General features: G+C 38.0%; 1 protein-coding gene across 1 annotated transcript in view; it reads left to right on the top strand.

The window, feature by feature from the left end:
- The window catches only part of ephb6 (eph receptor B6), a 66900-nt gene that overhangs the window by 25049 nt on the left and 14774 nt on the right, over nt 1-27077 (top strand). Inside the window, exons 2-7 of the mRNA XM_067448900.1 lie at nt 4890-4954; nt 7404-7676; nt 11133-11296; nt 11574-11869; nt 24579-24734; nt 25577-25848. Of these exons, the coding sequence (XP_067305001.1) occupies nt 4890-4954; nt 7404-7676; nt 11133-11296; nt 11574-11869; nt 24579-24734; nt 25577-25848 (1226 nt within the window). The remainder of the gene's footprint in view (nt 1-4889; nt 4955-7403; nt 7677-11132; nt 11297-11573; nt 11870-24578; nt 24735-25576; nt 25849-27077) is intronic.

The following is a 27077-nucleotide window of genomic DNA, read 5'->3' as shown; positions in this document are numbered from 1 at the left end:
CTGTACTAAACCCGACATTCGATTTCCACTCACCCCCGAAAGTTCCTGATCATCCAATGGTTCAGCACTATGCCTACTGAGCTTTCCTTGTCCGATTAATTTTAAACGTTCCGCATCCTGTGCCAATTTCACTTCTTCCATTTTAGTTTGCATTCGAAGCGTTTCAAATTTACGTTCTTGTTCTCGCTCTTGGATTTTTAATTCATGTAATTCGAGTTGTCTATCTAATTCACGTTCTTTGTTGTGTAAACTAAGGAGTTCTAACTCTTGCTCGAATGTTAATCCAACAGGTGCTAATAACACGAGGGGTTGAAGTACCTTCAGGTATCACCTCTTCAGACTAGGTCTCACCGCGTCCCGAAGAAGTTTTACCTTTGTACTTTTTGGAACAGCCAATTCAAAATCGAAATGTTCAGCTACTTTAAACAATTGTTCTTTCGACAGACCTCCTAATTTCTCATTCGTAGGAGCAGCTGTAACAACTGGTTTCGGCTGGTTTTGCTATAATCCACAGAACGTTTAAACAAATAAATTTATACTCACTCAAGCCAACTGGTCACACCTCCACTGCCAGAACTCTTGTAAAGCCCCCCGCACCTAACTAATAATTAAACAACTAATTATCCTCAACCCTAGTCTTCAGTACACCCACATGCAGCTCTAACCAGTCTACCCGCGTTCGACGCACCAAAAACAATAAACTAAAATAACAAAAAAGCGTTAAGCGCTTCTTCAGCCTAACATGGGGTTTCTCATGGATTATTGCAGTCTAGCCTAGAAATCTAGACGCACCCTAGCGGCAACAAATCTAATCTGCGTCATCTGAGTGTCATCTAGCAACTTTAAATACTCTTCTGAGCTAGCCTGGATGCCAGCCGAATTTAGCCCCGCCCACAAAATGTTTAGGTCGGGCAGTTCGGTCTGGCCTAAATCCATAGAGGAGTAATTATCTCCGAACAGAAACTGTCCGGACCAATGACATCATCAGGGCGGGCTTTAGACGATGACGGACAGATGATAAACATTAACGCAATCATGCACGTCATCAAAGGGGCTTGGATTATATTTGTTCAAATCTTAAATGGAGAGCTTTGTATATGCATTCATCGTCACAATTTCTCTCAGAAATGATGATCATGTTGGGTAAGTACTCTGTGTATCATTAAATTATTATATATTTTTTACAACACCAGCAAAGATCGTGTATTCCAGTGTGCTTGCAGACAGGGTTGGCAAGTTTTTACAGCAAAACCCGCCAACTACTAGCCCTAAACAATAGCTTTAAAAACGGCGGAAAAACGGTGTTTGGAGGTTAAAATGTGTGTTATTTTGGCAAGGTTGCCCTCTAAAATTCACACTCATGGGTCTATATATCACATAATAGTTGCTTCAACCCGCGGACATAGAAAACAACCCGCGGGGGGGGGGGGGGGGACGCGGACTTGGCAACACAGTGCAGTTGAACTATGTTGATATTTGACAATGCGTCACTTCGTTGCTCTGATTGGTTGTAGGTCTATCCAATAGAGGTCTTTCCTGGTTCAGTTGAAACACGCCCCATAATTACAGCCCAATGGAGAAGTTTCGTGCTTCTAGTAAACATAGAAACTGGCGAACGGCGGTCTTCCGAATCAGCTTTGACCACGACTCTGGAAGACTTGGAGTTAAGCTTTTCTCTGAGAAAAGAACGGCACCGAAGTCATTATTAAAAAGGGAAGATGTGTTCAGAGTTTTGCTGACTGGATACGGCGAATGTTTAATCTATCAACAAGCTCTGCTTCACCTTTGTTGCTCTGGTTGGTGTAGCGCTATCCTATCGCGAGCAGAGGGAGTTTGAAAGACAACCATTTATCCCGCCCCTCGGATTGAGCCCTGTCAATGGTGAGTTTCCAGACCAAACATCTTGATGTGGGTCTGGCTTGTCAGGCCAAGTCTAGTCTGGGCGGCAGTGGCTCAGTGGTTCATGTAGGTTGTCTACAAACCAGAAGGTTGGTGGTTCAATCCCCGGTTCCACCTGACCAAGTGTCAAAGTGTCCATGAGCAAGACACCTAACCCCAGCTGCTCCCGACGAGCTGGATGGCGCCTTACATGGCTGACATCGCCGTCGGTGTATGAATGGGTGAATGTGAGGTAAAAATGTAAAGCGCTTTGGATAAAAGCGCTATATAAATGCAGTCCATATAAATGCAGTCCAGATAAGTCTAAACCGCACCAGCTGAGCAATTTAAGTGCAATTGTCAGCCGGGTTTCTCTCTCCTCTCAAGTCCAAGGCCACTAATCCAAACCAAACAAAAATCCTTTTTGTATAACACTCCCCAAAACTTATCTTCCTAATAATACCCAATTTTGAAACCAATACAAATTATCCAAATTATAGTTCCAATTAAAGAATTATCCAAATTCTAATTAAAGAATTATCCAAATTATAATTCCAATTAAAGAATTATCCAAATGTCTACAACCTCCCGAGCCAATCTCAGGTCAATCGTGGACAAGCCCCCATATGTTACAACCCCTTGACTCGAGGAGAAACAACATGAATGGAGAGGCCATACACGTAATCCAAATGTCAAAATAAGTGTTTAATCAAGAAGACAAACATAACTACAAGTAAGGATTAAAATAAGTTACAAACACACATCAAGCCTTGACTGGAGAGGATGAGAGGGCCAACAGGATGTCCAAGCTACCAGGACCGCAGAGATCACGCTCCCAGCCTTTTGTCCCAACACATCATATCTCTTTTCTTATCAACTCTCAAACTTCTTGGCTGCGTCCGAAACCTGGAAAATGCTGCCTTCAGAGGACACATTTGAAGGCAGGAAGGCATCAAGCTGCGTCCGAATCTAATTTTTGCTTCACTTCCTGTCTCCTGAGATACCTTCATCTGATCGATTTTTGAAGGCAGCATACATGTGTCTTTCACTGCCTTTGATATCCCAGAATCCTGTGCTTTCCATTCAGTGACAGTTGAGCTGGGAAAAAAACATGGCGTCCAGAAGTTGTGTTTACGGGTCAGTTTGTGTGCGGGTCTACTGTAGTAATTAACAAAAAAAACCCTGAACCGAATATATATATATATATATATATATATATATATATATATATATATATATATATATATATATATATATTCGGTTCAGGGTTTTTTTTGTTGCTATTCTTTATTTTACTTAAAAGTCTTAAAAAAAAACCTTACTTAAACTTAAAACTTTACCTAAAAAAAACCCTTGTACACATTCCCAGTGTATTGTATGATATAAAATAAATATATAAAGATTTACAGTGGCAGCTCAGAGATGTACAGTAGCATTTAAGTATGAATTTGAATGAATAAATGTAGGCTAAAATTAAAACTATATAGTCTTCAATATACAACATTTATTAAAAGCTACTGTATTAAAGGTCTTTTTTTTTATTAAAGGGGTACTTCAGCGCTGGAAAGATGAATCTGTATTTAAACTGGGTCATTAATTATTTTTGAATTTGGTGCTTTCTAGACTGAGAAAAGATGGAAAATGTACTTTTGTCTCATGGGGATGAAAGACTACAACTCCCAGAATGCTTCGCTGCCCTGTGAGGCCATTCCCAAAGCCACCGCTACTGGATTACAGTGACTGAGAGAACAGACACTACAATTAAAAACTGAAGGTGTCTGTTCAATATAACGATCGAGTTGCCCAGTGAGTCTCGCAGCACTAACGCTGCAGGAGTCAAAAGTCAGTTAAATTGCATCAATTCACAGAAATTCAGTTTGGCCTACTGAAAAATGTAGATGTGATCAGTCACTAGAAAATGTTCAATTGGGGCCTGAATTTTTTTTTACAGTGTATCATCAAAGAGGATAGACAATTAGCATATAGTTTAGATTGGCGGTTTGGTTCTGTTCTGGGCAAGAATTCCCAGCGCATACATGCAGCCTAGCATGGATAAGAGCATGGAGAGCAGTGATAAACCCCCTAGGGTAAACAGAACAGAACCAGGGATGTATTGCAGATATAGCATTAATGTCAATATTAAAATGTACAACCTAATTTGGGAATTTAGTCTGATTCAGGGGGAATCAGAATGCCAAATCCTGACTGACGAGTGTAGGAGCTGGGGATGGAGGGGGGTAAATGAGCTCTGGAGAAAGGCGATAGCAGCTGATTATACTGATGGAGCTTAAGTTACGATAGACATCGTATTCCTATAGGTAGACCTGATCAGCTGATAGCCAGCTGGCACGCGCTTGAATAACGTGACCTGCCAGAACTAATGCAATATGCTTGATTTGTCGACATTTTACTGTCACAAACAGCTGTATTACACACACCATTAAAGGTAATATTCAAAAAAGCACAATACGGCATTTACATTTTTTTTTTTTTTATCTATCTTTTCAGTGTAAATCAGTTTTGGTCCTAACTAGCCATGATAGGGAATTCTTACATAGAAATGTATCTTATATAGTTTCTATTTTTGTCTCAGGTTCTGATTGTGTGTCCTTTATTTATTGTAAAAAAAAGGGGGGGGGGGGGTTAATATGAGTTTGAATATTATTTTGCGTGACCTTTATTGCCATACTAAAAGGACATTGCCATACTTTTTATTTCCTTGGCACGAAACTGAAGTTGCGATAGTGTTTTCTTCCCTATATTGTGATATTGTGTGAAGATACAAGTGAAAAAACGTAGAATGGGACTTGATTTTGTCTATCTGAGTGGCAAATTTTCCTGCCCATAAACATGTCAAGAGGGACACAATAATGATGCGCACAGATAAGTCATTTATAATAAATACTGCTTTAATAAATATCTTTGATTTCATGGTGACTAATGCTGCTATTAGTGAAATCTCTGTCACTGAGTGTTCATGTGTCTTCTCTGTCCTTTCCTGTCTCTCTCAGTCATGCTGCTGGACACTACCGAGTCCACCGCTGAGCTAGGCTGGACCACGTATCCTGACACAGGGGTAAGATTCATGCATTAGATTAGAAACGTATATGAATCTGAAACGGACGGATCACACTTTAGAATATTCTGAGGTGATCGATTGTGTGCGTGTGAAGCGTATTGATGCCCTCTTGATGTTTTTTGTTGATGTTTGTACTACTTGTTTTAACCTGAAAACACAAGAGATGGAGCATATTTAACCTTTCTTCCCTCAATTCCTTAACCTTCTCCCCTCCCTGTGTGTATTTGCTGTCATCTCGACTGTGACATCTCTGTGGCCCTGGGCAGCGCGGAGACTCTGACCTACTGAGAAAGACTGAACTCAGTCCTCTACTTCCCGTCCCAGCTTCTCTTTACAGACCTCTGTTTCTCTGTCTCTCTCACTTTCTGTCTGTCACTTGGTCTGCATACATATCTTTGTTAATCTATCCATCTGTGCTTTTCTGAATCCCCCCCCCCCCTTCTTCGCTGATATTCTCACTCTCTCAAGCTGTCCACCCCATCTTTTTTCTTCCCGTTCAAGCCCATTTCTTTCTTTCGTTCGGTATTTAGTTCCCTAAACGAATGTTTTCATTCCTCCAGCAGCCCTTTCATGTTAAGTTTTTCTGATGCTGTGTTTCTCTCTGTCTCCTCTTAGTCATTCTGTCGGTTTGATTTATTTTATTCATCCTCTGTCTCGCTCTTTCTCAGCGTGGCAGTTGTTTGCCGCGTTTTTTGTGAGTCAGTGAGGGTGTGTGTGTCTGTGACTTCTGTATTGTGTATTTCTGGAGAGATTTGAGGTTTGCCTGGGATTTTCGGCTTAAATCACCTCAAGAAGCAGGAAAGGGCAGGGCATTTTACTGATATAATCTGTCATTTTACCAACAACAAAAACCCACGTAATCCCCCCCCCCCCCTTTTTTTTTTTTAAATATGTGGATTTATTATCTCTGTGTCCTATATACAATAGTTCCCCCAACAATGTATTTTTTAATATATTCTTCGCTATTTACATATTTTTTAAGTACAGTGCGGTCCCAAAAGTCCATATTGAAAAAAAAAATCTAATCAAATCACTTAGCCCAAGACTGGTTTCCCACTGAAGCTAAGCAGGGCTGAGCCTGGTCAGTAACTGGATGGGAGACCAACTGGGAAAACCAGGTTGCTGCTGGTAGAGGTGTTAGTGAGGCCATCAGGGGGTGCTTCCCCTGTGGTCTGTGTGGGTCCTAACGCCCCAGTATAGTGATGGGGACAGTGTACTGTCAAAAGAGCACCGTCTTTCGGATGAGACGTTAAACCGAGGTCCCGACTCTGTGGTCGTTAAAAATCCCAGGATGTCCTTCGATAAAGAGTAGGGGTGTAACCCCAGCATCCTGGCCAAATTTGCCCATTGGCCCCTGTCCATCATGGCCTCCTAATCATCCCCATATCCTGATTGGCTTCATCACTCTGTCTCCTTTCCACCAATCTGCTGGTGTGTGGTGAGCGTTCTGGCGCAATATGGCAGCCGTCGCATCATCCAGGTGGGTGCTGCACATTGGTGGTAGCTGAGGAGATTCCCCCTTCTATGTAAAGCGCTTTGAGTGCCTAGAAAAGCCCTATATAAATATAATGAATTATTATTATTATTATTATACGTGTGTGTGTGGGTGCGTGCGTGCGTGCGTGCGTGCGTGCGTGCGTGCGTGCGTGCGTGTCTGTCTGTCTGTCTGTCTGTCTGTCTGTCTGTCTGTCTGTCTGATCTGATCTGATCTATCTGGAAACATTATAATTGGTTTATGTTTTTGAAAGAAGTCTCTTAAACTCACCAAGGCTGCATTTATTTAATCAAAAATACAACAAAAAAAAAAAATTAAATAACATTTTTTCTTAAAATGTAGGCCTAATTTATTGTTGTGATGCAAAGCTGAATTTTCAGTATCATTACTCTAGTCTTCATTGTCACATGATCCTTCAGAAATCATTTCCCGGTATGCTGATTTGCTGCTCAATATTTCCTATTATTATCAGTGTTTGGGCTGCTTAATATTTTTGTGGAAATTGTGATACTTTTTTCAGGATTCTATGATGAATAGAAAGTTAAAGTAATAGAATTTAAATAAAAATAAAATAAAAAATAAAGACTTTTGTAATGAATTAAAATTACTTTTATACTTTTCGTAATTTTAATGCTGAAAATGCTTTGTCATCACAGGAATAAATTACATTTTACATGATTAAAATAGAAAAATATGAATTCCCAGTATTACTGTTTTTACTGCATTTTTTATTACATAAATGCAGTCTCCATGAGTATACGAGTCCACATTGTAATTTAACAAAATATCTATGTTTAAACCTGAAAAACATCATAAAAATGTCATTAAAACAATTCAAAAGGGATCTCAGGCATCTGGATCCCATTATATTTTTAAGTGACTGAAAATGTTGTGATTGAGTATTCATGCCTCAGGCTCATTTTTATTCTTCAATATTGTTCCTCCTCTCAGTGGGATGAGGTGAGCGTGTTAGATGACAAGGGGAGACTCATGCGTACCTTTGAAGTCTGCAATGTCAATCAGAACCCTCGTCTCCAAGACAACTGGTTGGCCACACCCTTCCTGTACCGCCAGTCAGCTCCACGGATCTTTGTGACACTGCGTTTCTCGGTTCGTGACTGTGCCAGTCTACGCTCGCCCTCCCCGACATGCAGGGAGACACTGACACTGTACTACAAACAGGCTGACTCCCAGAGAGAGCTGGAGAGAACCTGGGCAGCTGAGGTGAGTGACGAGGGATTAACTCACTTTCAAGGCCCGAACCAGCGAGTTTAATGAGATTAAAGAAGGATTGAGAAATTTGTTCTAAACTCAATGGCACATGGGTCAATGACATAATGCTCACAGTTTAATGACATACTAACACAAAGTTAATTCATGTTGTAAAATCACTGTTCATATCACTGATGATGTGTCCAAGTTGCACCGTTGGGTGTTTCAGAAACCGTGATATATTATTACAATTTAATTTTATGGCTGGGAGATATCTTGAGTTCATTTCTGTAGCACAACTTAGTTTCCGATTATCTCCTTTCTGCAGGACGGTATAGCATCATAAAACTAACATGAGTGTGTTAGCCTGTTATCAAATGCCAGTTTCTTGGATACCTTGTCCTACACCCACACACAGACATCGTATGAAGGATTTTGGCAGCATTCCGTCTTGTACCATTCTGTTTTGTTTGACTGACTAAAGATGTACTTGGAACATTTGTTATGATGGAGCTTTAGGATTTTCAAAGAAAATAAGACCCTTGTGCTCTTTGAATGACTGTATATTGTATGAACTACATTTGCCCAGATGAATCACTCAGAAGACTACATAAAAAGCTACATAATACCTCTGACATATGCCCGCAGGCTTCCAATGAAAAATGTAATAATGTAAAATATTAAAGTGTATCTTGCTTAAGTAAAATCAAATGCTAATTCGTTTTTTTTTTTGTTTTTTGTTTTTTTACATTGTTCAATTAGCAATGTGTATATTAACATCTTTTGACAATGTATTTTTAGACATTGCTTAGCAGGGTGGTTTCAAGAGATATATATCAGGTCATGTTTGTTAAGGAAAACACAATGGGGTTTTAAGACATTATTTAGTGGATTCCCCGGCCTCAGGGGATGAAGATAATGCTCAAAACACTAAATAAAAGCTGTAGTTGTTCTTTTGGGAAATGTAATGTGGTCCATCGTTGTGTAAATCAAACATTTTGTTTCTAGTTTGGCTGGAATCGCAACATCTCCGTTACGTAAAGCTCTTGTCATCTCTTCTTTTTTGCTTTCTTGTAGTTAATCTTTTAAATGCAATGCTGTCGCTCTAAAAATAGCTCCTTGAAGGAATAGTTCATTCCAAAACTGAAGCTCTGTCATTATTTAGTCAGTCTCATGTTGCTCCAAACCCATATACTGCTATCTTTTCTGTGGAAGGCCAGAGTTTCCAGTTTTCAGATCTGATCTGACACATCTGATGGCATTTTGTTTAAAGATTTCACTATAGTGGATAGCAGGCAATGGCAGCTGCAGGAAAGCTATAGATTGGCATGTGTGTCCAAGATTGTACAGTTAGTTTCCACCACTGTTAACAGTTGCAATAAACACTCAGCAAGACATTTAAAGATAACAAATTGCAGCGCCGGATCGACACTCATTATAACACACACTAACAATGAAAAACTCAACAATTGGAGCTGCTACATCTGTATTAAATACATTCCTCCGTATTTCAAAAAGTATTAAGGACAAAACTGCCCTTGATAAAAAGTGCAACAGGCCCCATTCGCACATAAATAACACCTTTAATATACAATATACGTACTGCTATACACAGCTATATAGTACATATACTATATGCAGTGTATCCGGAAAGTATTCACAGCACTTACATTTTTCCACATTTTGTTATGTTACAGCATTATTCCAAAATTGATTACATTTACAATTTCCTCAATTCAACAAACAATACAACATAATAACAATGTGAAAGAAGTTTGTTTTAAATCTATGCAAATGTATTAAAAAACAAAACAAAACAAAAACATCACGTACATAAGTATTCACAGCCTTTGCTCAGTACTTTGTTGAAGCACCTTTGAAGTCTTTTTGAATATGAAGCTATAAGCTTGGCACACTTATTTTGGGCAGTTTCTTCCATTTTCCCATTCTTCTTTGCAAGACCTCTCAAGTTCCATCAGGTTGGGTGGGGAGCATCAGTGCACAGCCAATTTCAGAAATGTTTAACCGGGTTCATGTTAAGCCTCTGGCTAAGCCACTCAAGGACATTCAAAGTGTTGTCCTGTAGCCACTCCTTTGTTATCTTGCTTAGGGTCATTTAGAATAGGGTCAGAGAATAGAATAGAATAGAATAGTGCTTAGGGTCATTGTCCTGTTGGAAGATGAACCTTCGCCCTAGTCTAAGGTCCAGAGCACACTGAAACAGGTTTTCATTTAGGATGTATCTATTGCTGTATTCATCTTTCCCTCGTTCCTGACTAGTCTCCCAGTTCCTGCTGCTAAAAAACATCCCCACAGCATGATGCTTCCACCACCATGCTTCACTGTAGGGATGTATTGGCCGGGTGATGAGCGGTGCCTGGTTTTCTCCAGACATGATGCTTGCCATTCAGTACAAAGAGTTCAATCTTTGTTCCATTGGACCAGAGAATTTTGCTTCTCATGGTCTGAGAGCCCTTCAGGTGATTTTTTTTTTGGCAAACTCCAGATGGGCTGTCATGTGGCTTTTACTGAGGTGTGGCTCTGGCCACTCTACCATACAGTGCTGATTGGTGGGGTGCTGCAGAGACAGTTGTTCTTCTGGAAGGTTCTCCTCTCTCCACAGGGTTCTTGGTCACATTCCTGAATTAGGCCCTTTTCCCCCTGATCACTCAGTTTGTACAACCAGCCAGCTCTAGAAAGAGTCGTGGTGGTTCCAAACTTCTTCCATTTACAGATGATGGAGGCCACTGGGACCTTCAATGCTGTAGCCTTTTTTTGGTATCCTTCCCCAAGTCTGTGCTAAGTCTGTCTCAGAGTTCTAAAAACAACTTCAATCAAATTGTAGAAACATTTTAAGGATGATCAGTGGAAACAGGATGCACCTGAGCTCAATTTTGAGTGTCATGGCAAAGGCTGTGAATACCTAGGGTTTTTTTTATTATAAATTTGCAAATATTTCAAACAAACTTCTTCCACATTGTCATTATTGGATATTGTTTGTAGAATTTTCTTTTATTGATCAATATGTATATGAGTAAAAGCGCAAAAAAAAGCTTAAATTCAATCTGTTCATCATATAAAGCGATCAAGTCTCTTCAGAAAACGTGGACTGAAATGCTCAATTCATATAGGTTGGTTTTACAATCTATTTATGAACTTTTTTGAAGCGTTAAAGTTTGTTGCAATGAAAGCTCTGAGATTTCATCAAAAAAGATCTTAATTTGTGTTCTGAAGACGAACTAAAGTCTTATGAGTTTGGAACAACACGAGGGTGAGAAATGACAGAATTTTCTTTTTTGGGTGCCCCTTTAGGGCACATTCTTCAAAATGTCTCCTTTTATGTTCTGTGGGGAGAAAATCACAGCATACGAGTTTGAAACGACATGAGTGATTAAAAAATAATTCCCTGTAAACATGACTGACATATTAATAATTAGTTTGATAGCTCTCTCTCATACACTGTTCCAGCCTACCAGTGGAGAGACGAGAGAGGGCTGGATGAAGATCGACACCATCGCAGCAGACAAGAGTTTCAGCCGGGTTGAGCCAAGTCTACCTCACCAGTACAAATCTGAAAACGCACGACGCATCAACGTCAAAACCCGCAGCTTTGCTCCTCTCACACGTAAAGGGTACGATGACCTTTTTGCCTTTCCCCCATCTCCCTAAATCCCTTGATAAAGGATGGTCACTGTGTGCAGATGAAATGAGGATCCCTCTGAATGTGGTCACTCTGGATCAGGCAATTCCGCTGAGTAAATATCAGCCACAGTGTTAATATTTGCCATGATATGGTTTGAATATGAAAACAAACAACAGTTATTACTCTGTCTGGTCTCAATGGATGTTTTGCTGGCTAAGTTTATCATCTGTCTATTTTTATCACTCTTTTTTTCTCTCGTTTTTTAGGTTTGTGCTAGCAGTAGTAGACAGTGGAGCATGTGTATCACTCATGGGTGTTTCCGTATTTTATCGTCGCTGTCCAGCAAGCAGTCGTTTCCTGGCCTTCTACCCAGCCACACCCTCTGGGGCGGAGCCCACATCTCTAGTTCCGGTGACTGGCACTTGTGTACCCCACAGCCAATCACAGAGTGGGACAGCACCAAGAATGCACTGTAACACAGAAGGAGAATGGCTGGTGCCTGTTGGAGGATGTACGTGTGATGCAGGATATGAGCCCAATCATAATGGCTCAGCATGTTTAGGTGAGTCAACAAAACATGTAATCTAAGGGTGGAAATTTTGATTAATCTCAGTGACTTGAATCTTTTAAATCCATTTGCCAAAAAGATTTGTTTAGATTTGTTTACTGATTCATTGTGATGGGATATGACCCCAAACGTAATGGTTTGACCTGTTTAGAGTCAAAATATGTAATTTAATAGTGGAGATTTTGATCATCTCAGTGACTCAAATGTTTTGAATTCCTTCACAAAAAAAGATTTGCCCAGATTTGTTCTTTGATTTATTCAGTGATAGATTAAAAGTCGAATCATATTATCTCAGCCTATTTGGGTGTGTGATTTAATAGTGGGGATTTTGAATCATCTCAATAACGCATATATTTTTTAATCTATTTGGCAAAAAGATTGGTTCACTGATTTAGTCAGATATGATGTATATACCCAGTCATATGGTTTTGCATGTTTAAGTGAGTCAACAAAACTTGTCTAATGGTGGAGATTTTGATTAATCTCAGCATGAATCATTTGAATTCCTTCACAGAAAAGATTTGTCCAGTTTCGTTTACTGATTTATTCATTGATGAATTAGAAGTCATAATGTCTCAGGGTGTTTAAACGAGTCGCAATATGTAGTCTAATAGTGTTGATTTTGATTTATCTCAGTAACTCAAATCTTTTAAAATCTTTTTTGGCAAAAAGATTTGTTCACTGATTCAGTCAGTGACGGGACATAAGCCCAATCATATAGGCGTGTTTAAATGAGTCAGCACAACATGTAGTGTAATTGAGGAGATTTTAATTTATCTATTTATTTATAAATCCTTTGAATCTATTCACCAAAAAGATTTGTTCAGATTTTGTAGACAAAATATCCCAAGGCACTTGTATGGTAAAGTAAACTGCATTTAATGAACTGAGCTAAATCATTAAAACCATTTAAAGCATTAGTTTACTTTAAATTGAAAAAGTCCTGATATTTTACTCACCCCCATCACATCCAAGGTATTTGTCTTTCTTTCTTCATTCTGGAAAAAATTAAGTTTTTTGAGGAAAACATCCCAGGATTTTTCTCAACGTAATGGATTTTGATGGCATCCAACAGGTTGAAGGTCCAAATCAATGCACTTTCAAAGGGTTCTGCACGATCCCAGGCGAGGAATAAGGTATTATCTGGCGAAACCAATGGTCATTAAAGGGTTACTCCTGTGATTTAGCATTAAGCTTTGTATTTAAACTGGGTCATTAATGTAGTAGAAATGTGAAATTATTTTTGAATTTGGTGCCTTCTAGACTGAGAAAAGACAGAAAATGTATTTTTGTCTAAGGGGGATGAAAGACAACAACTCCCAGAATGCACTTGCTTTGCTGCCCTACAAGGCCACTCCCAAAGCCAAGGCTACTGGATCACTGGATCAATTGCCCACCATGTTCATTTTCATAAAATCAGTTGTTATAGAACAGACACTACAATAAAAAACTGAACGTGTCTGTTCAATATAATGCGAGTGAGCCGTCGAGCGATCTTCACGGCACAACGCAGCAGGAGTCAGATAACATTCACCGTGATGAATGAGCTGAATGAGCTCTCGTGATGAGAGCTGAGGTAATCGCGACGCGCTCGCGGCATACATTCACAATGCGTGTTCAGTCTGTTTTCAGTTCATGCTTTTGGAAGCTTAACTTTCACAGGAATTAATTTGAGAAGTTGAAACACTCACTTTACTTCGCACTGATCCGTTTACATGAATCCTTGCAGCTGCCCGAGCCGAGCGCTGTGAGTGTGATCCCACCCCCCATGCGCAGGTTTAAAACATGTGGAAAAGCTCCCTCTACTGGCTGTAGTCTTAAGCCTCTGGCCAAAAAATACGCGAATTGATGAATATTTGCGTCATCAGAGGATTTTTTCCAGAAATAAAATACATAAATTGCTCATCTCAGGGGTATAAGGGGAGGAACCATGTTGATCATTCAAATTTAATCCCGGGTTTCTACTGATACAAAGCCATATGCTAAATTGCTGGAGTATCCCTTTAAAAAAAATATATAAACATTTTAACCAAAACTCATCTTTCGCTGCGGCTCACCACAGATTACGTAATCAAGTTGGAAAAACCACGCTAACAAGTACCGCCCCAAGCGAATGTGCACAGACTAAAACAAATGCCCTTTACCAAAAAGAAAACCTCCATCTCCAACTTCAAAATCGCCCGACAGCATTGTTTTACCCCTTTTTTTGCGTCTTCTCACGTGCACTTTGTAAACCCGGAGGCAGTACTTCTGTCAATTCTACCATAACCTTTCCAACATGATTACGTAATCCATGGCGCTGCAGAACTGCGCAAGATAAGCAATTTAGGTTAAAGGTATATAAATATTTTTTCGTTATTTGTAGAAAATGACCGATGACTTCGCTAGATAAGACCCTATTCCTCAGCGGGGATCATGCAAAGCCCTTCTGAAGCCTTTTGAAGCCCTTTGAAATTGCATTGATTTGGACCTTCAACCGATTGGTTGCCATAGAAGTCCATTATATGGAGAAATATTTTAATGGACTGTTTTCGTTAAAAAAAAACGTGATTTCTTTTCGACCGAAAAAAAAAGACATTAACATCTTGGATGAGATGGGGGTGAGAAAATTATCAGGAAATTTTCATTTTGAAGTGAACTAATGCTTTAAAAGTAGATTGTGGTTTCGGCAACACAGCCTTCTTCAGTACACATATCAAGTTTATCTCAAGATACACCTCCAGTTTATCCAATGAGCACCTGTAGCTATTCAAAGACACCATGTAGCACTCACTGCTTCAGATTTTTTTGTTCAAATGTATTCACTTATCACTGAATAATATTAATTATTTTACTGAATAATTTACTGAGCTGATCATCAAAAAATCATATTTGTAAACGAAACAAGGTCTTTATTAATATTTGATATTTTTGATAGACACTGCATCAAAGGATTCGTAGCATTTATTAACAAAGTGTTGTAAATAACATAAATATATACAGTACTACCAGTAATCATTCGTTTACTATAGTATATTTTCATGTGGGATAGCAAAAAGCATAACAAAAAAAGGAATTAATCTGGACAAAACCAACATAACTTAACCAAACATAACCAAAAAATCAAGAAAAACAATAGGACAGGCAAATCATGCAGTCTTGTGGATCGCTTTGCTCCTGGTGTGAGTTGGCACCGTGATGGGAACAAAACCTTGTCACAGCTGTAACACGCAGCGGGCACGTGTGTGCAGTGTAAATAAGGGGTAATGGTTCGAGAGTCGGACTTGTCTCAGTACCGGCAGGAAATGTAGGTGGGGTAGTCAATGACCAGCGCTCACTTCCACTCTCATTACCCACATCTGAGGTGCCCTTGAGCAAGGCAACTAACCCCTCATCGTTCCCTGAGCACCACAGCAAAAATGGCTGCCCACTGTGTGTGTGTGTTTAATACTCACTGCTGTGTGTTTCCACATGGATGAGTGAAATGCAGAGCGCAAATTCCTAATATGGGACACCATACTTGGCTACATGTGACGTCACTTTTGCTCTATAAGAGACTCTAGAAAGTCTTTAAGCCTTTTTTTTTACTTTAAAAGATTCCCCAACAAATGACAACAAAAGTGTTAAAAAAAGGTTGAACTGGGGCAGTGAATTGAGGACTTCCTAATCATTAGATCACTTGGAAGCTGCTGTGAAGATGGAGAGTCACATGATTTCTGGACACTACACTGACATGAACAAAAGTTTACCCAGCTGGATGATGAACTAACTGGTGTCAACTTGATTTTAGTGGATGAAGTCAGTTTATTTCAAGTTGACACGGGTGTTCTGTCAGAGTTTTCACAGATATAGCTTATCATATTTGATCCACTAACGTTTGACAACCAGAAAGTGTCCAAATACTTCTAACCACCTGCCCACTTTCATTCACCTTATCATTTCATTGTGTGTCATTGTTGTGTCAGTTATCTCTGAATCAGAACTCTGCAGGCTTTCTGTCATTGTAATTATGCACAAAATTTGATGGACAGAAAATGTGTATTCAGGCAAATGGGAAGACGCCCATAAACACAGATCTAATTAAAGACACAAAAGACAAACGCTGCATTGCATGCACTGTTTCATGAGTTACAAATTTGTCTTCACAAGTTAGCTAACGAGGGGGTGTCCACATTTGGTAAAAATAAATAAATAAAAGTTAAATCATTCTTTATGTGTAAATTACAAAAAGCTTTCTGTTAGGGGGATTTTAGGAAAATGAAAATTCAATGGCTGAATTAATGTGAAAATGTAATACTTGACTAAATAATAACTGATCAACTTTAAATTTTAAATACTTTAAAATTGTTACAAATCAATTTTTTAGGTAAATGTCCTAACAAATTATTTTAAACATTTTATTTATCAAAGAATCCTGAAAAATGTATCATGGTTTCCACAAGCATATTAAGCAGTATCAATATATTTTGATGATGTTTCTTGAGCTTTAGATCAGCATATTAGAATGATTTCTGAAGGATCATGGATCCAGACACTGAAGACTGTTGTAATGATGCTGAAAATTCAGCTTTTCCATCACCGAAATATATGAAAATAGAAAACAATTATTTTAAATTGTAATAATATTTCACAATATTACTGTTTTAATCAAATAAATGCAGCCTTGGTGAGCATGAGATTTTTTTATTTAAATCATACCAACCTTAAACTTTTGAAATGTATAGAGATTTATATGTGAACAATATGAATATGAACAAATTGTGGGGATTTAATTATTTAAAACTGATGTCCCTGGTAGCTGTTCTGTAGTTTTATAATTAGCTTTATATACAAACAATAAATGTGTTTGTGGGTCAGGTTGTGTTTACCTAAAATCAACTATATTGTGGTGGCCAGTACCTGTATTTTTCTTGTAACTTTTGTCAGCAAAAATTTCATTTATTTTTTTGTCCAGTATTGTCTTGATCGTCCATTGATAAGCTGATGGAAGAGAAGCCAATAGAGAAAGTATTGAGCACTAACTCATCTTTATCATAAACAAGTTTTTCCTTTCTGTCTATGTGAGCAATGGAGGGATTGGGGTCAGAGAGGAAGAGAAAGCTGCAGTAGAAGTGGTAGAACGTGGAACTGAAAGCACTACATTCACTGAAAGGGGTTAATTTCTGAGGGCGACGCGAGTAAATCAGACAAGAAGTTTTGAGATATCTTGAAGACGAAAGTAGAGTGGTGTGGAGATGGAGAGAGAGTAGGGATAAGAGAGGGATGTGACACATTTAGGTCACGGTGATGTAATGGCCATTCAGCTGAACAAGTGACAGAAACCACAGGGAAGAGAAGGGGGAAGGACATGGTAGTGGACACAAGGACTAGAGGACTGAGATAGCAGAAATTTGAGTCAGTGTAGGGGTTCCAGAATCCGTATTTTATTTAGACATCGTTCTGACTGTAACATTCAGCAGCAAACTGATTTGAATTTTTCACTTTTTGTATTCCAGTCAGGGTTTGGAAACTTAAAGAATATGAATTGTGATTTATGTGATTTATGATTAGTGACATCTGCACTGCAACAAAAATAACCAAAAAAAAAAAAGGTCTTTTCACTAAAATAATTAAGCAAGATCAATTACTTTAGAGTAAAAATAACAATATTTTAATATAATGAACAATTTTTAAGGTAATATTTAAAAAAAAAAAAATATTACATTTAAAGGGTTAGTTCACCCAAATATTAAAATTCTATTAAAAACGTGCTGCACAACACGAGAATGAACCTTATTGGTTCTCTCACGTCAAGTGAACATGCTTGAGCTTCCGTTTACTGTAACTGATGTGTGTGTTGATAAATGTTTATGTGAATAAAAGCTTACATTCAATCATGTTAAATTGTTATTAAATTTTATAGATTAACTTTAACATTAAAGGAACTCTGGTAAGAAATGCATTTCAATTAATCATAAAATGCACCTGATATGTCACTAGACATTAAGAAATTGTCATTTAAAAGTTGTTGTTGCAGCCCTCAACTGATGTTGATGTTGACTTGTTGTGTTTACCTTGTTGTGTGTTGTATCTACCAATCATGAAGTCAGTAGCGTTTCAGCATCCGGGTTGCCAGCTCTACTCTAGTTAGCACAACTGCAGCTACAAACGTTACTGCTGGATCCTGCAGCCTATCTGGCAACCTCGAGACAGAGGGGAGGGGGAGAGGGTATACACCGCTTTACAGTCATTTGAAAGTGATTGCAGTACCAGTTTTGGCCACAATCTTACATACACTTCCTTTAAACCTGCACTATGTAACTTTTCTGTCTGCTAGAGGGCACCTATTCAAAACAAAGGTGTAGTTTGATGATGCCAGGTTTGAGCTCCGAATCTTGGCACATGTGGTCTTCACCTCACAGCCGCTGGAAAAGAATCAGGCTAGGATTTGGGCAGAAATGGATATGATTATTATTGCTACTGTAGTATGACGCAGAGCAGGACAGAGTGTTGAGGGAGCTGAGCAAGGACGCTGGAGCAAATGTTGCCGAACACACGGCTCGCGAGCAACAGGACTTTTATTATGATGGTAGACAGTCGCAGGCGCCATTTCCGCTTTTCTCCTCATGAACATGAGGTAACGCAGCTCTTTTTATCATATTTGATACATTTAAATGTTTTAAAAATTCTGTTATGGCATTACTCTGTGTGTCCGTTCACCTGCTGCTGTGAAACTTGTTGCACACTGCTAAGAGTAAAGCGTTTCTGCCAAATAAAACAAATAAAACGGAAATCGATGGTAACGTCTGCGCAATTGTTGGAAACATTTAGGATATTGTAAGAACTCAAATGAACAATATATATATATATATATATATATATATATATATATATATATATATATATATATATATATATATATATATATATATATATATATATATATATATATATAGTGAATAATAAAGGACAAATGTATTGCTATACAGTAGCAGATTTGAAGAACAAGTCTCAAAGCCCCCATAGACATCATATACATGACTGGTCTTGTGTTTTTCCCCTTACTTGTCCTTCAAGATTGTAGTCAATAAAGCACGACTGAGCAGATGAAACAATTACACCTGCTCATCGACACATGAATTTTTTTTAGCATAGTGGACAGCTCAGTGTCCATCTTTTCATCCCATGTTTGCCTAATATCAAATGTCATTTACAGAATCTTCCTGATTCCGGGGTATAATTAACCTTTTTGTTAGATTTTCTGGTGTTTATGAAGGCTGAATGACTCATTTTCACCAGGCATACTAATATACTAAACAGCAGCCCTGAAAGGAGGGGTGAAGTTGATTTGCTGCAAGATTTATATCCTCCATGTTAAAGCCATTCAGATAGCATAAAGGCACACTTGATTCCTGTCATTCAGTCACTGGGGATGTACAGTGGCATTTTTAATTTGCTCGATTCTCTGGGATTAATAGGATGAAACCAAAATGTAACTGGTGTCTACTAGGTTGTTTATAGTCTAGTCTCTGCCTTAGACGTCAAGTCCACAGACTGTTGGCTGAACATCTGATGCATAAGACACACAAAATGGGAAACACTTTGGTCAAGTTTTGAATTCGTCATCTGATTTCCGGGAGACGTGTGTGTCTCATTCTTTAACGGCCTGATTATCTATGCAGTGGATTTTTTTTATAAAGTATGTGAGGTCCGCAGCACCATTGTTGCAGTAAACTTGCATAAAATACTTGAATTAACCATTTAATAGATGCACGTTGGTCTGTTATTATAAAGACAGACTTTACATTTTCACGCCCCTAAACTTGACGCAGAACAAATCAAACTGTGATGGTTTGCTTTACATGTCAGTCAGACGGCCTCTGGAGTCCAGACCTTCTACAGTCAGTCTGAAGGTCTGGCTACACGAGACTAGGGGCCAGATTTACTAACAGCTTGAGTAACAGAGGCCAGCTAGTAGTAGTTGCTGTGCGAATAAACCTCACTCCTCTGACCTCAAGAGATGCTCTAGCGACTGACGCTAGAGGTTGCAGCCTTTAGCCTCCTTGTTAGAGTGTCCGACTCTCATGCCGGCGGACCCGGGTTCGAGTCCTGGTCCAAACAGCAGGGGTTACACTTGCGCCAATGCAAACCTTCTTTTGGCGTTAAAAAACTACTTTCAGGGTTTAGTAAATTGCTGAAAATGCATGGACAGTTATTTTTGCGGCTGACCTTATTGCATATGCATTTGTAGACGCTTCCCTTTCAGAGTCCAAATTTATGTAAGGAGAGTATTTAAATGAATCCTGCTAGGTGATTTACTAAGGTTTGCGCTAGTCAATTTACTAGTGTTTATGGCATTATTTACCATCTAAAAAAAAATGTCTTAAACCAGACACTAATTTGCGCTGCTCCTGGTAGATCTGGCTGTCTGCGTTCTTTAATTCACGTGTCATCAAGAGATCAAGCACAGAATTTTCCCCTCCGATCTCCGTTTATGTGGAATTACCCTCTCACGATAATTTACCTTGTTTTGTAAATCCGGCCCAAAGTTGTTTATAGGGTGCAAAAAGCTTCCTGATTGTGGTAAATGCATTATATTTGCTACTATTACAATAAATACATTCTACACTGAACAGTGGATAACGTTAGGCACTCATCAGTGAATAACCTTATATTGCCTATTTTCCATGGGCTGCTCCAGTGCACATGTTGAATATGTTTTGTCTTAATGCTTTCTGAGGGGAATGCAGGAGAGAGAATAGCCTTGCCAAAAGAGTTGCCAATTTGTGTTTGACTTTTTTCTGTGCTAGCATGATTCTGTTTTATTGCACTGCAAATCATCCGCTATCCAACGACCGTCCGCCTCAGATAGGACGTCTCGGAGCTTTCAGTCTCCAATTCAGCTTTTGCTGAACAATCTAATCAAGAGAAAACAAGCTTATTGTGTAATGCCAGGAGCCAGCAGAGCATTACACGCAAATAATTTCACATTAAATGGGATAATTATGGAGATTAATTAGACAGAAATGTATTTCCTAGGGTGGTTACTATAGCGGTTTGAGTAGCTCAGCTCAGAGACAGAGAGAGAGTGTGAGAGAGAGAGAGTGTACTAAATTAGTGCATACCATTTTATGTGCCGTTTTTGAAGTTGTGTGTCAGTCACTGTGTTTGTTGTTTCTGTGTTCACATATTTATGTGTGTTTGTGTTTGCGCATCTGTGTGCTTTAGTCAGAACGCTGCAAGCCAAATAAAGAGAATGAGAGCAACCACGAGAGGAAGAGAGGAAGAGAGAGAGAGAGAGAGAGAGAGAGAGAGAGAGAGAGAGAGAGAGAGAGAGAGAAATTGGGTCAGCGTTCTAAATACCAAGTACGATGTCAACGGCAAATTATACACTTCACTGAGGTCTCTCACTCTCTCTGCCCATTTGCTTTTAGAGTTTTCCTTAATATGAATCTTTTTCAATGTCTCTTTCACTGCTTGTCTGAATACAACATGCTTGCTAATTTCATTTTTCATCTCAATTTTGTTTTTGTTTGAGGCGTGCCCTATTTAAACTTAAACAACCCTTCCCCCTCTAATGCCTTAAGCTTAATTCTCTCTTGGTTTCTCATAAACCTGCTCAAACCATAAAGTATAATTTATAATATTATGGAGTTTTCTGGTTTGACCAATAAGTAACAATCCAGAAACATCCAGTAGAAATCATTCTTACTATGTTAGTCTGAGCTTGTGTGTTAAACATACTAAATTATGTGGGGGGTTTTTATTTAAAAATGCAGAACGTTTCCTGTGATGGGTAGGTTTAGGGGCAGGGGCAGTGTAGGGGGATAGAATGTAAAGATAGAAAAACACAACGTGTGTGTGTGTGTGTGTGTGTGTGTGTGTGTGTGTGTGTGTGTGTGTGTGTGTGTGTGTGTGTGTGTGTGTGTGTGTGTGTGTGTGTGTGTGTGTGTGTTCTGGTATTACCCTACATCCCCACAAAGATGGCAATATCAAAAAAAATCTTTGTCCTTGTGAGAACATTTTTTTGTCCCTATGGGGAAACCGGCTTATAAATCATACTAAATTATATTTTTTCAGAAAGTAAAAATGCGATTTTCTGTAATATGTAGGTTTAGGGTTAGAAAATAGAATATACAGTTATATAAACAATTGTGTGTGTGTGTGGGGGGGGGGGGGGTCGTGTGGCTGGTAATCCCTACGTTATGGGGACAAAATGTCTTCACAAAGATGGCAATAACCGAAATCCTTGTCCTTGTGGGGGCATTTTTTGGTCCCCATGAGGAAAACGTCTTATAAATCATACAGTTTTATACAACTCAGAGTTTTTTGGAGAAAGTAAAAATGCAGAATGGTTTAGGGGCAGGGGCAGTGTAGGGGGATAGAAAATACTGTTTGTACAGTATAAATCCATTACACTTATGCAAAGTCCCCATAAAACATGGAAACGCTATGTGTGAGTGTGTGCGTGTGTGTGTGTGTGTGTGTGAGAGAGAGAGAGAGAGAGAGAGAGAGAGAGAGAGAGAGAGAGAGAGAGAGAGAGAGACGTGTGTGTATAGATGGATGGAGGGATTAAACTGAATAAAAAAGTAACAGTAAAGATATAAAAAGTTATAAAAGAAAAATGTATCACATCTTAAAATATAACAAATAAATTTAAATATAAAAATGATGAAAACATGTTAATACAACAAGATGTTACTTTACTTATTATATATATATATATATATATATATATATATATATATATATATATATATATATATATATATATATATATAAATATAAATAAAAGACTGTCATGAAATTTGATAGAAGACTATGAATCCTGATAAAATAATCAGCATTCTTACTGAGTTAGCGTGCAGCATCTTAGTCAGGCCGCCCACTTTGTGTCATGTGATGGCGAAGGATAACACACTGTAAGCAACATTATGATTAAATATTTCAAACATTTACTGCCAGCACAGTGATTTCAGCCTCTTGAAAACACTTCAGCCCTTCATTCTGCACAATGGATACAGCAGCTTTTCCTCGAGGTCACAATCGGTTTATCATTGTTCATGATATGCATACTCTGAAATAAAAATGACTATATAAATGATCAAACATGAACTAACTTATAGTTTCACAGCTTTTATTAACCTTTGTTAATGTTTGTTGATATATTTTCTATTTGTGCTAGTTCACAGAACATCAGCTAATGTTAACAGATACAACATTTGAGTGTTGTTGTTAACTAACGTAGTTAATTGTTAACAAATGAAAGCTTGTTGTAGTGTTACCATTTATTTTCACTACAATGCCAGCTGTGCATTTCAACTTTTGTGTCTTCTGCAGATCAACAAATTCTGTATCGAATCAATGCCATGTCTCATGAATTAATATGTAATCTAGGCCAGTTAATAATGACCAAAGATGTGTTAAAGTATTTTATGTGGAAACTAGATGCCTTATGGCTAAATAGTGGCCACTAGAGATGAAAATGAGCGGGTGAATGGGGAGTGTGAATCGGAGAGAGAGAACGCTGAAAGGTGTAGAAGATTGTCTGAGGAGTGAGGAAGGTTTGTAGCTAAAACCTGTCTTTTGTCACTGCTATAGGAGAACACATTGGATAATATAATCCAGCCACATGAAAGATAGATGGACAATGCTCTCTTTCTTTTCTCTCGCTACGCCCATCTGTCATTCGTCTTTTCTTACTTTTCACAGTAGTGTTTAGGAGCGAATATCAAATCTGACAGACAAGCGAGAACATAGAAATCCTTTTAGCTTTCTGAAAACTCAAATCTCTTTCTTCCTCTCTCTCTCACTGAAGTGCCTGACCTGTCTATTCACATTGGGACTTGTTAGGAATTCAAGGCTGACACGGAAGAAACAGCAACTCTTTACTCAAGTGTAATTATGATAAAGTGTTTAAGTGCCACAGGTTTTCCATGACAAAGCGCTTCACCAAATTCGCAGCATAACTGTGACAAGTGTCATAATATGAGCTCTTTTGTGACTCAGCGTTTGTATTGTTTGATAAGCCTGATGCACTTGGACATTTTATTGTGGATTATGCAAGCATATTGATTCCATGATGTGCCTCACATTGCATTTGTTGTGGTTTGTTCTGTGGCCACACAATTGAAAGGATAGAGGTCATTGCTGAGCTTCAAGCTGGGTCACAATCGACCACCAATTAAAGACTGACATGTTTCATAGCTGCCGAGCATATAATATCAATTGCAACAGTCCAATGAAGCAGTTTTCAGCAAAGGACTCATTAACAGGCAATTCGAGGTCACGGGGTGTAGCATTGATTTTGGGTGGCATGTTGTTCAAACCGCCTCAGATCTGTCTTTTTCATATGGCATGTTACAAAATTAGAAGCAATTTCTCATTAAATTACATCCTGTCAGAATAACACCAATCAGGCTGAGCGATTTCACACTAACAATGTTTTTGATTTTGTTTTCTTGGTAATTATATATCTGACTAAATAAATCAAGTGCCTGTGAGAACAATAAACCTTGCTTATTAAATTTGCACCCACTAATTGAGTGTTTGAAACAAATTGATTTTCCAGTTCTCTTTGCAACATTTTACGTTTCCTTTGCCAGTCATTGCATCCAATTGGATCCCTCGGCATCTAGTTCCTGGTGTAATTGACAGAATTCCAAAGCAGGAATCGGACACTTTCCAAACAGTTTGAGTGTATCTTGTGCTGTAATTGTGATGACATTTTTTTTTTTTTCAACAGCATGCTCAATTGGTTCCTATAAAGCAGTGGCCGGCTCTTTTTCGTGCACAGAATGCCCAGCTAACAGCAGAACCAGTTCAGAAGGGTCTAAACTTTGCGAGTGTCGGAGTGGCTATTACCGCGCACCCACCGATGCCAACACCACCGCCTGCACAAGTAAGAGAACAACCAGCTATATGTAAGAAGATAAGACAATGGACAATACAATGAATGGACAATCCTCATTTATACACTGACAGGAAAAATGAGATTATCAGTTTTATTCACTACACCTGCCATGATGTGTGTGTGTATATATATATATATATATATATATATATATATATATATATATATATATATATATATATATATATATATATATATATATATATATATATATATATATATATATATATATATATATATATATATATATATATATATATATATATATATATATATATGGAACATTTTGAAAAAAATATTGTTTGTTAAGCCAAGTCATTTGGTGTGACTAACGTGGAGAAAATTTCAGAAAAAAACATAAAACTTAAAAAAAAAAATGTTTTAATGAATTTAAAAAAAAAATTATGAAGCAAGATTAGTTGTGTGATGTTGTGTGACCCCCGGAACTTGATATTTTTTAACTGATCATTCATTTGTAAATACATAAATTATTTAAAATATTAAAAAATATATTTTACTTTGAAAAATCTTGTTTGAAGATAATGATTAACATATGTACACTGATCTATTCAAGCTCTAAGCAAAATAATGTTGTTGAAAATAGTATAAAAGTTTTTCAAAATCATATGAAACCAACATGAATGCAAAATAAATTTCTAAAAAATATTTCCTTTTCTTTATTGTGGGCAGTCATTTGTCATCAACCCAAATATTAACCAAATCCCTCAAGTTTAAACTCTGTTCTGGTTTATCAGGGGTAATCATTAGAAGGCTCAGCAGCTGGTGAGCACTAACTGTGTTTGTGAATAACTGGAGGTTTTCTTTCTCAGGCCCTCCGTCAGCACCGGTGTCTCTATCATGGGAATATGAGAGTTCAGAGGGTGGGGTGTCGTTGCGCTGGAGACCTCCCACAGACATGGGGGGTCGAGGTGAAGTGTGGTATGGGGTGGTGTGCCGAATCTGCCCGTCTGCCACTAGTACACCACCCAGCATGTGCTCCTGGTGTGGAGAGACTGTCACTTTTTCCCCTTCACAAACTGGCTTAAAACAGACAAGGGTCACCCTCAAAAACCTGCTCACCAGAGTCACCTACCTCATACAGGTACTTACATAAAGCATTTTGTTCATATACTTCCAGAGCTTACAATCCTTTTGAATCAAATTCAAAAGTTGAATTTCATAGTGAACAATGAGAGCATTCAATGAGAGCATGATATAGGGGAGACCGGGACAAGTTGTCACCCGAGGAAACTGTTGTTTGATATTTTATATAGTTTATATTTTTGCTGTTTTGTGAACTGTTTAATTTTTCTAGTGTCCTTTGTCATTGGCTGCTAACCTTCCCTCCTACTGATCGTTGTTTCTTATATAAACGCTTTTATAACAATATTAAGAGGCATATTTAATAGTTCGTTTTTTTTATGCCAAAACAATTCAAAGGTTTGTGGTCAGTGTTTTTTGTTGTTGTCGTTATGTTGTCGTTTCGATGTTGATCAAAAGTGACAGTAAATACATTTACAAAAGATTTCTATTTCAAATAAATGCTGTTCTTTTAAACTTTCTATTCATTAAACAGCACAGCTGTTTTCAACATTGATATTAGTAAGAAATGTAACAAATAAGCAAATTAGCTTCTTTTCTGGAGGATTGGGACACTTAATACTGCCATAATGATTTTGAAAATTCAGCTTTGCCATTAAATTACATTTTCAAATATATTAAAATAGAAAACAGCTTTTTAAATTGTAATAATATTTCACAATATTACTGTTTTTACTGTATTTTCGATCAAATAAATGCAGCCTTGGTGAGCATAAGAAACGTCTTTCAAAAAACATTTATTTAAAATTCATACTAATCTCAAACTTTTGAATGGTAGTACATGTTCCTAAACAGAAATTGTAGAACCACAATCACTCAGGTATATTTTATTTCCTATAAAGAAACTGACCTACAAAATTAAAACCTGCCCTGAGAAATATTTGCTGGAATAAAAAGTGTGATAACAGTCCTTTTCTCCCCCACACAATGCTCATTATTATAACTTAAAGGGTTAGCTCACCTAAAAAAATGTATTACCCTACGATTTATCCATCCTAGGTGTATAATATGACATTCTTCTTTCAGGCGAATACAATTGGAGTTATATTTAAAATATGTTCTGGTTCATCCAAGCTGTATAATGGCAGTAAATGGCAGCCCAAAATTTAAAGCCCAAAAAAGTGCATCCATCCATTATAAATGTACTCCACACCGTTCTGCGGAGTTTAATAAATGCCTTCTAAAGTGAATCGATGGGTTTTTAGATATTTTACTTTATAACGTGTTAAA

Source organism: Pseudorasbora parva, chromosome 7 (assembly GCF_024679245.1).
Source record: "Pseudorasbora parva isolate DD20220531a chromosome 7, ASM2467924v1, whole genome shotgun sequence".
NCBI lineage: Eukaryota > Metazoa > Chordata > Actinopteri > Cypriniformes > Gobionidae > Pseudorasbora > Pseudorasbora parva.
This window is presented reverse-complemented; position numbering and strand designations above follow the sequence as displayed.